We start from the raw sequence: 15287 nt of genomic DNA on the forward strand, positions 1-15287 counted from the left end.
AATTCAGGGTAATATGTGTGTGTAGCGTCTCTGCGTGTTTTAATGGACATCGTTATCTTTCTGCTCCTGCCACCAGGGTTAAATATATCCCCGTTTCCCCCTGCCCGTGTTTGCTTTCTTAAGAAAGAGCAACCTTTGCTCCCGGTGTCTCTATAGACTGAAGGATGGATCAATCCGGCACTGGCTCGCCCGCCCTGGGCTTTTAATGGAAGGCCTTTTACATAGGACAACTTCCTCTCTCCCTTTCGGTTAAATGTCACCCAGTGCCCCCCCCGCCCCCCCTCCGTTTAAAAGGTTAAACGGCTCCTTTTCCTCCAGGTTTTGCCTTCAGCGTTTTATTTTGACTCCGCCCCTCGCAGCAAAGGCGGGGCTTCTCCCGAAGCTGTATTCTTGTCGCTAAGCCATTGGCTGCGATTCCTTCCCCCCCACCCCTCCGCAGCCGAACAAGTCCAAGGTTATTGGTCAGGCGGGACGAAACGAACGGCCAAGCAGAATAAATCCGAGGTCCTTCAACCCCGCCCCCTTCGACTGACGTAGTTGGGATTTCCCCGCCCACATTCCACACAGCTGGAACGGGAATACGGGGAGGGGGACGTCGGAACCGAGAGGGCGGTTCCCTAAAGCAAGGGAAGCGGACTCTGATTGGGCGGCAGCCTTAGAAGCAGGCTCGGATTGGTCGGGGGGAGCGGAGTCCAGGCTGGGTTTAGTGGGAAGAAAAAAAAACACCCCGGCCTCTGTTGTCAACTGGGAAGCCGAAGGCGGCGCGGGGAGGGCTGGTGTCGCGTTCGGCGCTCCGCGAGACCGTCAAACTTGCCCGTCTGCGTTTGTTTTCTCTCACAAGAAACGGTCGCTCTGCATTCTGAACCCCGTCGTGTTGTTGGCGCTGCTTCCTTGGAAGTTTCGAATCTCCTTTCAAAACGGAGGAGCCATTTCGGGGACATAAGCAGCCGGCTGTGCGCGCTTGTGCGGGGTGGGTGGGTGGGTCGCCTGGGCTTCGAGCTCCAGTGGAGGGTCGCGGCTCCTCAATGACGCGCCACCTTATGGACCGAGGCTACTGCTTCCCCGGACGGTAATTAAAAGAACCGCTGAGCTGGTTCCGACCTCTGCACACACACCTTCCTTTTGGGTCCGTCACGCGTTTTCGGGGTTTATTTGAGGGGGTTCGGTCCCGATTTGACTATGGAGGTGCTGGAAGGCGGGGAGCAGAACCTGTTCCAGTGGGATCGGAAGTTGAGCGAGCTGTCGGAACCGGTGGACTCCGAAGCCCTCCTCTACAGCACGGTGAGAGAAGCGCCTCCTTTGCACGAAGTTGGGGTTGTAGTAGCAAGGCGGGCTGGGGTTAACAAATATTGGAGGGGAGTAATTTCCTTTACATATATATTTATATATATAATCAGCCAAATTAAGCCAAAACGTGTATATAAATTGATTCACACAACACCTAAGTGTCAGTGTTAAGTGCCCACCACCAAACTAGGAAGGAAGAGCAACAGGTTTTCAGCTGCCTTCCAAAAAAGTGAATCCTGGTTCTTTTAAGCCATCTCGGTTTGCTAGCAGGAGCCTGGCTGGCTTTGGTATGGATGAAATCCAACCCCCTTTAAAAGAGAGCATCATGGTGGGGTGCAAGCTGGTTATTTTGGGGGGTTGGGAGAGAAGAATTGAGCTGGACTCAGGGTTTTATTTATTTATTTTTGTTTGTTTTATTTATTTTATTTTGCAAACTACATATTGGAAGCATGCATAGATATACAGTAATGCTGTTTTATATATGTGAGACATGTATATACCTTTATATAAATGTATACATGTAAAACCCATGTATAAATTTATATAGTTGCCCAGAAATCCTTAAGATTTTTATTAATATTCATTGTTTCCTCATTGCTTATTTGACCCCTATGACAATCATTAAGTGTTGTAACTCATGATTCTTGACAAATGTATCTTTTTCTTTTATGTACACTGAGAGCATATGCACCAAGACAAATTCCTTGTGTGTCCAATCACACTTGGCCAATAAAGAATTCTATTCTATTCTATCTATTCTACATACATGGGTTTCTTTATAGTTTATCTTTTGCCTTCTGAGCATAAGTTCAGCATAAGGGAAATAGATCAGAAAAGCTTTTGATATTAAAGGAAGTACTGGAAGGGACTTTCCCAGATGCAAGAAAAGTTTGGCGTTAAATATGGTGGAGAGCCTGGAGTTAGGGAATTTCACTTCGAGAGCCTCTGACGGGAAGAGGAAATCAGTTGAACGTTTTTGCTTCTTCTCCAAAACTGTCTGCACTAGACGAAGAAGTGGAAAACGCTTGTGGCCCAACAATTTTTATTTCTTCAAAAAGCCTGCTTCCTAACTTTTCAGTGTTTTTTTTCTTCCTGTTTTGCAAGTCGAGGAGTTTCCTATAAGTTGCCAGTGAAGAAACAGTAGGCTTGAGGGAGCTATAATAACGGTCTCTTGCTTGGGTAAGATCATGCGGAGTTGAAAAAATGTAGGTCTGGCATTCCACTTTCCCCCCTCTTACAATCCCATCTGTCACTGCTAACATTACATGAGCCAGTTGGGTAGGGAAGGGAGGCCCAGGCATCCAAAAAATACTTATAGTGGTTTTTCAATGGTAATTATGAAAGAAATGGTAGGAGAAACAAGAAGTAGCAATTTATGCCAGATGTTTGCCTTTTTTGACCTTAGTTGAAAAATGTAAATCAGTGGATTTCAAGAACTTTACAGGGCTGTCAGGGAAGGACAGGTTTTTTTTTAAATTAAAAATTTCTAACATTGAGCAAAAGTAGAAGGCTTCACTTTGTCTAAGTCTACTTGAAGAAGTTATTCTTTTTTAAAAAGTAATTTGTTGAAGGGAAGAGTGATTTAAAGTGTTGCAGAATAGATATAATGTATGATGAGCATCAATATCACCTGTCTCTCACCCCCACCCAAATAAAGAATGCTGTCTCCATTCAGGACTGCATGCTGGTAAAAAAACAGACTTATTTTACACATTCCTCTGTCCAATGTTGGCAATTTTTAGACCTGTGGACTTGACACACATCCCCACCCGGGAATTCTGGGTGTTGATATCCACAAGTCATAACACATACGTTTTCAAGGTTGGACACCATTGTCCTAAAATTTGGTTTATTGAACTATCATTATCATTTATTGTCAAAGTTGTCTCACCCAGTAAACTAAAACTCAAACCACGATTTCCAAATCATAATAGATGGATGGGTTTAAATAACCTACTAAATTTAAAAAAATGCTATGCTTTAATGTAAAATGGGAATTTGGCCAAATGTAAAAGAATGGCTATACTTGGAAATATCTCAGGGCTACCACAAAGAAGAGGGAGTCAAACTCTTCTCCAAAGTATCTGAGGGCAGGACAAGAAGCTATGGGTGGAAACTAATCAAGGAAAGAAGCAACTTAGAACTTAGGATACTTTTTCTGATATAACAATTTATCAGTGGAACAACTTGCTTCCAGACATTGTGAATGATCCAACACTGGAAGTTTTTAAAGAAAAGATTGGATAACACCTTGTCTGAAGTGGTGTAGGATTTTCAGCCTAAGCAGGGGGTTGGACTAAAAGACCTCCATAGTCCCTTCCAACTTTGTTATTCTGTTGAATTGCATTAATATTATGGTTTAGTAATCTGTCATCCTTCATGTACATTTGTCTATTAATGTTTGTCATTCTCAGTCAACATGATTGATGGTAAGAGTTGTGGGGGACTCTAGTTCCTATTTATCCTACCCATGTGGATTAATACCTTTTTAAACTTGGGGGTTAAGAATTGGTTGTTGAATGACAGCTCCTAGAGTTACTCCTAGAGTTACTTCCAATGACCATTAAATTTTTAGACTGCTCTGCCTTTCCTATTTACTGCACTACTCACATGCCCTTTTGCCACCTGTTATCATGATCAAAAAAGAAAACACTGGATTCTTCTCCAATTTAAAGGCAATAGATGATGTAAAAACTTTCTGTGGGAACTCTTAAATGGTTTCCTGCCAGACTAATGCCACTAATGTCAATGATCAAACTATCTGACGTGAGATAACCAAGTTATTCCTGATGAGCAAGATTCAAATTTATAAAGCTAAAGTTATTGTTTTAGTCTTATTGGCCATTCAACTCCAGTTTAAATATACTGCTCAAAAAATAAAGGGAACACTTAAACAACAGAATATAACTCCAAGTAAATCAAACTTCTGTGAAATCAAACTGTCCACTTAGGAAGCAATACTGATTGACAATCAATTTCATTTTGTTGCACATTCAACTTTGTACAGAACCAAGTATTCATTGAGAATACAGTATTTCATTCATTCAGATCTAGGATGTGTGATTTGAGTGTTGCCATTATTTTTTTGAGCAGTGTATTTTAAAAACTAGATTTGTGAATAAAGTATTAGAAGAAAATTAAAAGATGCTTATGGGAATAGAGTTATCAGAAATAAGGATGCTAACTTATGCATCTTCCTCTATGCTGAATCTTAAAATCTTATTTTTCATGATGTTTATTTGTCAAGTTTGAGTTGGTACATATGATAATGTAATTAATAATTTGTGGTACAGGTTTTAATAATATAACATGCTGTTCTCTACTTTGGTCACTTTAATTTTCTCATGCTTTTTTTCAATATGTGTCCGGATGATTTGGGGATAGGCGGTTTGGTCTTTTGGTGTGGCTTAGCAAGAACATATTAACAAATTGTGTTTAACCTCACAATTGGCTGGGATGATTTTCAACAAAATGTTAGTAGATATAGTTTTTTCTTGCAATTTGCCTACCGAGCAAATAGATCCACAGATGATGCTGTTAATATGACTCTGCACTACAACATCTTGAATCTCCAAAGACATACACAAGGGTTCTTTGTAGACTTCAACTCATCATTCAGTACCATCGTTCCAGATATTCTTCTAAATCAGCTAACTGTACCTGAACACACTTGTAAATGGATCATCAATGTCATCAATTTTATGAGGTCTGGCCTTGAATGATATGTATGCATGTAATTTTTAAGCTGTTTTTTCTTAACCTTTTATGATGTTTTTAAATGTATTTTGTATCTTGCTGTAAGCCACCTCTTTGGGAGTTGGGCGGCATAGAAATACAATCAATAAAAAACAACCAAACAGTACATTCTTTTCATCCTTCCTAATACCTATCTCTTCCCACTTATAACTATAACCATGTTGCTTGTATCTTTACAATTTATATTGTTTTATTTGTTTGCTAGTATTATTTGATTGCTTATTAGTAACCTATGACTATCACTAAGTGTTGTATCTTATGCTTCTTGATGAATATATTTTATTTTTTCTTTATGTACACTGAGTGCATATGCCCCAAAGACAAATTTCTTGTGTGTCCAGTCACACTTGAGCAATAAAGAATTCTATTCTATTATATTCTGATATTATGATTTTTAGAATACGGTCCCTGGACTTCATCATATTAATTTTCAGTTACAACCTGGAGAGAATGGGGTGAATTCATAAATAATACGAATAGAGTTGCAAAAAACAAACATCCTGGTGATTAGACAGAAGAGTAAAATGGGTGTATTGCTATTTGGTCCCCAGAAATTAAAAACCACAACAATAGACAGATTTTGCCTCAAACTCCTCTCATGTCCATCCAGATATGTATACTGAGATCAAGAGCTTGTTGGAACCCATACCTCTCAACCCCTTTCTTGAAGATCAAATAGTTACATCTTTGAGCTGTTACTTGAAGAATTCCATTTGAATTCAATCCAGACAAATTCTAATTTTGAAATGCGATAGTGTAAGTCTCCTGCTTTCAGGCGCAGATTGTCCTCATTAGATATGGCTTCCAAATGTATTCAAGGGAAGCTGCAATGAAAATGTGTTTTCCACAAGGTTGTAGAATTTCTGCCTTAAAAGGGACATAGTACAAAATGGATTCATTGAAAATCTCCCTCATAATTGGAAAGAGTACCTTAAATTATACATTTGCTTTGCATGTATAAGATTTTCAGCTCTGTCCCTGGAATCCAAGGAAAGAAGATTTATTTCTTCTTTGCTGGGAATGTGAACAGTTGAAGGTCATTATAAGTTGGAAGACGTTGCACTATAAACCCGTCTTAAAGACCTTGCAATCTAATATGGAGCCCAGAGAAAGGAGATGAAGAGTTAAACTATAAAGGAATAAGTTTTGATTTGAAATCCATGTGTTTGGGCTATATTACAGGATGTATGAAGACCTACTGTGTGTGATTTTTGAAAATGATGACTTCTCAGAATGAATTTGAAGGAAGTAAGAGCTGGGGGGAGAATGAAGGAAGTGTTGAGTCTCTTGAGAGGAGGAGCTCTGAAAGGTAGAAGGTGATGAAGCTGGTTGCTTATAGATCCTAAGTTAAAATACACTGATGGGTAAGAGCAGAACAATATTGAGAGATGAAAGCAGAGAGATCTGTATAGTACTGGATCCAGTAACGGTTGGATAATTAGGGATAAAGGTTAGGTGATCACTTCAATATTATTTAAGATGATCAAGCACTGAATTAATCCAGGATCTGCTCATCTTCTGCATCATATCCAAACGTTAATAATAATTTTGAATACCTTTACAAAGTTATGCATTTGTGCAGTTTCAACTACTAAGTTATAAACTTGGATTATTCTTGAACAGGGTGTCAAACTCAAGGGCCAGGAGCCAGATCTGGCCCATGGGCCTGCCCTGGAAACAGCGAAGGACTGGCCCGTGGTGCCTCTGCCAATGAAAATGGAGGTTGAGTTTGCTGGTAGAGGTTTACATGAGGCCGTCGCAGCCAAAAAAGGAGCTCAGGAGCCCATTTTCGCTGGCTACCACAAGTGCCCCCAACAGGAGTGATGTTGAGCTGGCCATGAAACACAATCCCGACGAGGCCCTAAATGTTCTAGACCCTGGCCTAGAACAATAACAATGTAGCATGTACAATATATAATGAGAACCTAGGGTTTATTCAATAAACTCTAATTAAATAGACATGATACACAGTTCCAGTCTTTAGTTCAAGGAGGATTCTCCCAATACAGTATTCAGAACTATAGTACCCTGCACATTTATTTTGTTTAAACAAGCTTCCCCTTCTAGAAATTCAGTAATATTTAGAATCAAGAAGTTTTCCACTTGTTGATCTAGTTTAGCTGATGTTCAAGCATCAATGGGTCCTGTATCTTTTCACCTATGAATAGACACTCTGTCTTCTCAAGCAGCTGTACATACTTCCATGTATATGGAAGATAATTTGAAGAGCCTCTGCTAGATAACTTATATCTCTTGACAAGTACATCAAAGAGAGGAAAGAAAAAGATAACAGCTAACTCCCCCCCTGTGTTTTGAGTCAAATTCCTGGACCCAATATGAAAAGGTTGTTTTGTACTTAAGAAATAGTTGAAGCAGTTTGTTGAAAAAGACTTTGGCTCCAAGCCAGATAAATTAGTCATAAATGAATCCTGTTGAAACCGAGATCCATGTGACACTGTTTCATTCACTGTTAACTACAGCTGTATTGAACTGTTTCTTGAAATACATTAGAGCAGCTTTTTCCAAATGTATTGAATTATGATTGCTAAAACTTCCATTTAGCAAAGCTACAAGAATCTTGCTAGATCTGTAGGAGTTGTAGATTAGTACATCTACAAGGTGCCAGATGGGAAGAAAGCTGATCTTCCCACCTGTATAATTCTTAGATACGAGCCAGCATAGTTCAGTATGCCAACCATCTGTCCATTTTCACCTCATCTAACATTGTCATTAGTGTTTGTCGGGGTTAGTTCCAGATTTAGTCCTTGAAAATGTGGATCTTATCCAGTGAGAATAGTTGTCCAAGGGATTACGAAGAACACTATAGCTGGGTGTAATATACAGATGTCTGTACATGGAATTATGCAGTCCATTGGGGTTCATGCATTATTATCCATCTTTTTCAACCCAGCTTGTGTATATTCATGGCTTACCATGTATAAGCAAGGATTGTCTGAAAAGCAGATTTGTTTAAGGCATGGAAATCAAACTGGCCACGTCACGTTGCCATCATCTGATGTTTCATGACATTTTTCTCCTTTATGTGAGCATTTATTATTTATTTATTTATTCAATTTTTATGCCGCCCTTCTCCTTAGACTCAGGGCGGCTTACAACATGTTAGCAATAGCACTTTTCAACAGAGCCAGTGTATTGCTCCCACAATCCAGGTCCTCATTTTACCCACCTCGGAAGGATGGAAGGCTGAGTCAACCTTGAGCCGGTGATGAGATTTGAACTGCTGACCTTCAGATCTACAGTCAGCTTCAGTGGCCTGCAGTACAGCACTCTACCTGCTGTGCCATCCGGCTCATTAGCATGGCCTGGGCATGACATATCTGACCCGCAGGCTGCCAGTTTGACATCCCTGATTTAAGGAATTATATCCGGAGGTCATTGCTCCCTGTGAGATGATGTTCCACTGGACAAATGGCAAGGCTTGGAGTTATGTATGTATTTCTTCATTTTTTAAAAATAAAAAGAAGGGAGATAATAAATCCTGTGGAATTTTTCCACTCTTTTGATATTGGTGAACAGACAAGTTTTGGTAGCAAAGATGATCACCTTGTCCTTCCACTAAGCTTTGAATTTCTTTATATCCTTGAAAAAAGCAACCGATTTCAGCAAATACTATATAAAGAGTCTTTTTATTATATTGTAGTCTATGTCACTAAGAAAGGCAGTTATTCTTTGGAAGAGATGTATCTGGGTGCAGAAGTTAAAAAGCTGCTTAGCAAATGTGAGAGACCAAAAGGTAGCCAACCCTTACCATTATTCAGTTTTGAGGGGATTTTGAAAGAAGAAAGGTATTTGGGGCTTGGGAAAATTCATAGTCTTTAAAACTGACTGTTTTTAGCCTTCTAGGCCTTTTTGTAGATTCATGTATTTTTTTTTTGTATACACTGATGTGTGTGTGTGAACAAGAATGTCTAAAATAACATAAGATTACAATTCTTTATATGTTCCCTCAAATGCTTAAAATTAAGTCTTATTCCCAATATGTTTAACAGTAATATAACTTAGTGTTTTTTTTAAATAGACAAAATTCACAAAGTTTATTTTACTGACTCTGTACAGTTCTTTGTTGCCTCAATACTCAGGTTGCCTCAATTCTAAGACAAACTTAGTCATTTCTCTTGACATGTTTGAGTTACTATATTTGGGTTAGAGCAACAGTTCTGACTTCAGTATTCTTGGTTACCAACTCATGTGCTATGTGGGCAGACATTACTAACTCTATAAGAGAGTGCTACACCGTGAAATTAGAATTTTTAAGGCAGAAAAAAGTTTTGCTTTGAATGTATAATATGGGTTGATTGATTTCAAATGCCTTAATTTAAGGCCTAATTTGATCCACTGCTGATCTCTAAGATTATCTACAAAGCTAATATATTTCTTAATTTCCCCATGAAGTAAATGTTATTGCATACAGTTATTAATATAGAAGTTGATTCCAATCAACTAGAGAATACATTAAATGGCTTGTTTGTATAGTAGCCCGCTGAACCATGTGTTTGTTGATGCTGTAATGGTCTCCACAAAGGAGAAGGAGGAATCAATCTGACTTCAGTGTCATCTTGTCCTCCATTTTTAGACTTTGATCATGTTGCAATTCATTCTCAACTCAGCCTTTTTCTTTTACAATAATTTGAAAATCTGAAAAAAAATGTTTGGAATTTTGTGATAGTTGGTTCTTATAAGTGTATTTTCTCATGAACTTTGGATTTAATTGTTAAGTCAGTGAATATGATGGAGCTGATTCCCTATTGACATGAGGATAGGGTCTTATACAAGTACTGTAGTCTTTGTCTTATGACCACAATTGAGCCCAAACTTTATGTGGCTAAGCAAGACATTTTTTAAAGATAATTTTGCCCCATTTTACAACCTTCCTTGCCATAGTTGTTAAGAGAATCACAACGGTTGTTAAGTTAGTGACATTATTGTTAAGTGGATCAGGCTTCCACATTGACTTTGCTTCTCAGAAGGCTGCAGAAGGTGATCACATGACTTTGGGACACTGCGATGTCATAAATATGAGTCAGTTGCCAAAAGTCTGAATTTTTATCACAGACTTGGGGATGCTACAATGGTCATACGTGTGAAATACTCATTGTTTCAGTGTTATAACTTTGGACAGTCACTAAATGCACTGATGTAAGTCAAGGACTACATGTTCTTTGCTGAAACTTGTCATAGGGAAATGGATTGTGTGTTTGTATTTATTTCACTTTTTTCTTCCCTTTCCTTCACAAACTGTTATAAAAATATTTCTTGACAAATACAGTAGTCATGTTTAACATTTTGAACAGCAGACCTTTCAAGAAGTAGAGCTCCTTGTATTGAGCAATCCTTTCAGTTTATACTTGAGCAAGCAATCCAGGATATAGCTTTGTTTTTAAAAACAGTTCCGTGTTGAAGTTTTGCCTATAATTTTAAAGTCATTTTGGAGCATTTAAATGAGTTAGTATGTTAAACGTTGTGGTTTTCCTTCTTTGTGTATGAGTAATGTACATTCTATATACACAGATGGAGCTGAAGATAATCTAATTCTACTTAATGAGCTCTTTTGTCAGTTATGAATTTTCCTCTACAGTACTCTTTTTAAGGTTTCCACCTCAAAATTGCTCAGTATAATAAAGTGAAAAAATTTTGTAGTACGTGCTAGAAATTGTAAAGACCGATATATACTAATTTATCTATATTTAAGTTACCGTATATTGCTTTATTTGAGGTGAGTTTTTTATCAAAAATCTTGGGAGCTGCAGCTTAACAGAAATGTAGAATTCTCTTATAGTCTAAAGTTTAGATAAGAAGGAAAGATTAACTGAAGTCTGTTGCAGATTTCTGGTATGGACACACCCTATGAGTTCACATACTTAATATGAAAAAAAGTTATAACCTTTTTTCTACTTATTTCAATAAAATAAAAAAGGTACTTGCCTATACATCTTGTTATCTTTTGTGATGTTAAACCTATTTAGCACAATAGTATATGGCTAACCCTGTGTTCAGTTCTGGAGACCTCACCTACAAAAAGATATTGACAAAATAGAACGGGTCCAAAGACGGGCTACAAGAATGGTGGAAGGTCTTAAGCATAAAACGTATCAGGAAAGACTTAATGAACTCAATCTGTATAGTCTGGAGGACAGAAGGAAATGTTAAAGGGTTAAATAAGGTTCAGGAGGGAAGTGTTTTTAATAGGAAAGTGAACACAAGAACAAGGGGACACAATCTGAAGTTAGTTGGGGGAAAGATCAAAAGCAACATGAGAAAATATTATTTTACTGAAAGTGTAGTAGATCCTTGGAACAAACTTCCAGCAGACGTGATTGGTAAATCCACAGTAACTGAATTTAAACATGCCTGGGATAAACATATATCCATTGTAAGATAAAATACAAGAAATAGTATAAGGGCATACTAGATGGACCATGAGGTCTTTTTCTGCCATCAGTCTTCTATGTTTCTATGTTTCTATGGCTAATCAGTATCATCATATTGATTTGAATGTAAACCTTTATTTTATTTTTTTTCATGAAAGTGTACAAAAATAAATAAAAGTCAAAACTGAAAATCTAAGAGGAACTTTATCTAGCAACTTGAAAATATGACAGGATTATTGTAGAATTTGTGCCAAATCTTTTTAGCATACATTTTTAAAAAAGCTAACTCTTTTTTAATGCATAACTGGTTTTTTTTACTAGGCATCCTGAGAAGGGTTGATAAAAATCAATGATTTTTTAAAAAATAAAAAATCAGATTTTTACCAATTTAAATCAGATTTTAAAAATTTTAATTGCATTTTAAAAAAAATTAATCAAATTTATTTTATTGCTTTTGAAGAAAAGAGCTATCTAAAGATAGTTTTCTATTTAAGATACATAATAATTTAGTTATTCAGCATGAAATGGAGCTTAGTTATGTAACATGAGGCTCTCCTGCAATATTGGGTGAGTCAGCAGCAGGTCAGAGGAGGAGCTGCTGTGGGACAGAGGTGACAGTGGTGCTCTTTAAAAATTATGAGTTAAATCGAGTTGATATAAATCAAGCCTTTTTAGTAAGGAGAGTCCAAGCATGGGTAAACTTCCTCGGTTGTCAAGGGAACTGAGTTAGTTAATTAAACACACCCCACAGCACACAGAGAAGTCTATTCAGGTAAGCTAAAGTCACTTTTCGCCCATTTTTCACAAAAAAATGTGTCTTTGCTTTCCCCCACTCCCCAGAAGCGCTCTGCAGGTCTCCCAAACCTTCGGTGCACCCTATTTTTTGTAAAAACAGACCTGGTGTGGGGGCCGGGCTTGGGAGGCCAAAAATACTATATTTGGTGTATATTTGGGGAGGAAAAGGTGCGTCTTATACTCCGAAAAATATGGGAATTGATTTTCACTAAGACACTAGATTGATTGTATGCGTGTTTTAATATTCTGGGGTTGTTTTTATGAATTTTTAGCTTAAAATTGTAATTGGATTGGTGGGTATTGGATTTGTTATTATGTATTGTTTTTATCTTGTTGTGAGCCGCCCCGAGTTTTCGGAGAGGGGCGGCATATAAATCCAATAAATCTAATCTAATCTAATATGCTAGATTAGTCATGCCTCTCCAAATATCCTATAGATTACAATACCATAGAGTAATTGATAATAAAAAGTGATGTCCAAACTATATATCAGGATGGTAGGAGCCCATCTAGCAACTTTAAATAAGGACCAGGATATCCAGACAGCCTTCTCTGCATTTATCAACTCCCTGTAGGTTAGACAGTCATCATCCAATATTTAACTTAATGTCTCATTATGTATGAAAGTTTGGCAGAATATAGCAAGCGCCTATAGCAGTGATGGCGAACCTATGGCACGGGTGCCACATGAGCTGTTGCCCTAGCTTATCTCCAACGTGCATGTGTGTGCCGGCCATTTGATCTTTGGCTCACATAGAGGCTCTTGGAGGGCGTTTTTGGCTTCCAGGGAGCGTCCAGGGGGATGGGGGAAGGCATTTTTACCCTCCCCTGGCTCCAGGGAAGCCTTTGGAGCCTAGGGAGGGTGAAACATACGCCTATTGGGCCCACCAGAAATTGGTAAACAGGCCATTTCCAGCCTTCGGAGGGCCTCCAGCAGGTGGGAGAAGCTGTTTTCGCCCTCCCCGAGCCTTGAATTATGGCTGTGGGCACTCACACATGTGCAATAGCATGTGCCCACGCTCTTTTGGCACCCGAGGAAAAAAAGGTTCACCATCTCTGTCCTATAGCAATGCCTGATTAACTACTTTTAATCAGTCCTGTGTTTAACTGTAATACTTCCTTAGTTTTCTTAACTTACTTAGTGTTCTTATGATGTTAGTGGTTGCTTACCCTCACATCCTGGACATGAATTGTTTCAATTTCTACCCTCAAAACGACACTATGGGGCAGTGTTGGTGATCCTTTTCGACACTGAGTGCTAAACCGGGAGCACATGTGCGCGAGGGGCAGGGCTGAGAACCGGAAGAGCAGGAAAGCTGAGCTTCTGGTTTCCAATGTGCACATTACTACTACTACTACTACTACTACTACTACTACTACTACTACTACTACTATTATTATTATTATTATTATTATTATTATTATTATTTATTAGATTTGTATGCCACCCCTCTCCGTAGATTCACATGCATGCCGGCCACCTGCTCTTCTGGTTTCTGATGCTTCCACGCACACACAGACCAACTGGCCAGCGCACATGTGTGCGCTGGAACCCAGAAAAGCAATGGGCAACGGCTAGCGTGCCCAGAGAGATGGCTCTGTGTGTCACTGTCGGCACAAATGCCATTGGTTCGCCATCATGGCCATAGTGCACTGCACACCAGAACAACTAGATACAAAGACAGTTTTTCCATGAATACCATCACTCTGCTAAACAACTAATTCCCCCAACATTGTCAAATTATTTACTAAGATTGTGTTACTATTATTCTCATCCTCCCTATTATCTATCTCCCCCCACATGATTATAACCTTGTTACTTATATCTTCATGATTTATATTGTTTTATTTAGCTTCCTAATTTTCGATTGCTTATTTAGTATTCTATGTTACTAAGTGTTGTAGCTTGATGAATGTATTATTTTTTCTTTATGTATTTAGTATTCTATGTTACTAAGTGTTGTAGCTTGATGAATGTATTATTTTTTCTTTATGTACACTGAGAGCATATGCACCAAAGACAAATTCCTTGTGTGTCCAATCACATTTGGCCAATAAAGAATTCTATTATTCTATTACTTCGTGTTGTAAACAGTATAGTAGCTCTTGTTAGGACTAAAAGGGATGTGCAAAGGTTATGTCATATAGAAGAGTTCTTTAGACAATGATACAGTTAGAATGTCTGAGAGTCCATGGTTCATTTTCCAGCAAACTTGTCTTGTGTTTTGCTAAAGCTGAAGTTCAGAGTAGATATTCTTTTCGATGAGCTGGGGAAACTTTGAGCTTTTCTTATCTCATCAGATGTATTACTCAGAATTGAGGCAGCTGTTCTTAACCACCAAGTTGCTTTCTTGTTTTTATGGAAACTGAATCCTATATTCGGCTGGGGACTTTTAAGAGCTTATCTTGCAAGTGGATGGCCTTGGTTCTTCAATGTCTTTCTGAAAATGTTTGGGAATTTTGAGTCATATATTTTGTCCTCAATAAACACAGAGCTCAGTTGTTCAATCTCTAGCACAATGTATTGGATTAATGATGCCCTATGTGCATTTACAGAAATGAAATATAAATCTATAATGATTTTATAACCATTTTTGGTGATATTTTCATGTTGACTGTCCTATTTCAGCACATTTTTTGCTTGATTAGGTTTATTTCCCAGAGCCTTTCTTACAGCATATTATTATATAATTGCACGTACAGAAATAAAAATCCCACCTGTTTTTTTTGAGGTTATTTTATTCAGCTTAGTTGACTTATTATCCATGTAATTGTAACTATTATGTTTACAGTGAAAAATACAGTTCCTTATGCCACAGCCAACAACATGGAGAAAAAGCCAGAAAAGTTTCTGTAATTAATATAATGCCTCCAGGTCTGGAGACATGATCTTCCTTTAGGCAATATAGTGTGTTCCCTCGATTTTCGCGGGTTTGAACTTCGCGAAAAGTCTATACCACGGTTTTTCAAAAATATTAATTAAAAAATACTTCGCGGTTTCCCCCCTATACCATGGTTTTTCCCGCCCGATGATGTCATATGTCATCGCCAAACTTTCGT

The 15287-nt window shown here is 38.2% G+C and overlaps 1 protein-coding gene across 1 annotated transcript in view; it reads left to right on the forward strand.

Moving 5' to 3' along the window:
* Positions 1-699: 699 nt before the first annotated feature.
* CREB3L2 (cAMP responsive element binding protein 3 like 2) overlaps positions 700-15287 on the forward strand; it is a 103541-nt gene continuing 88953 nt past the window's right edge. Inside the window, exon 1 of the mRNA XM_070756353.1 lies at positions 700-1281. Within this exon, the coding sequence (XP_070612454.1) occupies positions 1180-1281 (102 nt within the window). The 5' untranslated portion in view covers positions 700-1179. The remainder of the gene's footprint in view (positions 1282-15287) is intronic.

The sequence above is a fragment of the Erythrolamprus reginae genome, chromosome 6 (assembly GCF_031021105.1).
Source record: "Erythrolamprus reginae isolate rEryReg1 chromosome 6, rEryReg1.hap1, whole genome shotgun sequence".
Lineage (NCBI taxonomy): Eukaryota > Metazoa > Chordata > Lepidosauria > Squamata > Dipsadidae > Erythrolamprus > Erythrolamprus reginae.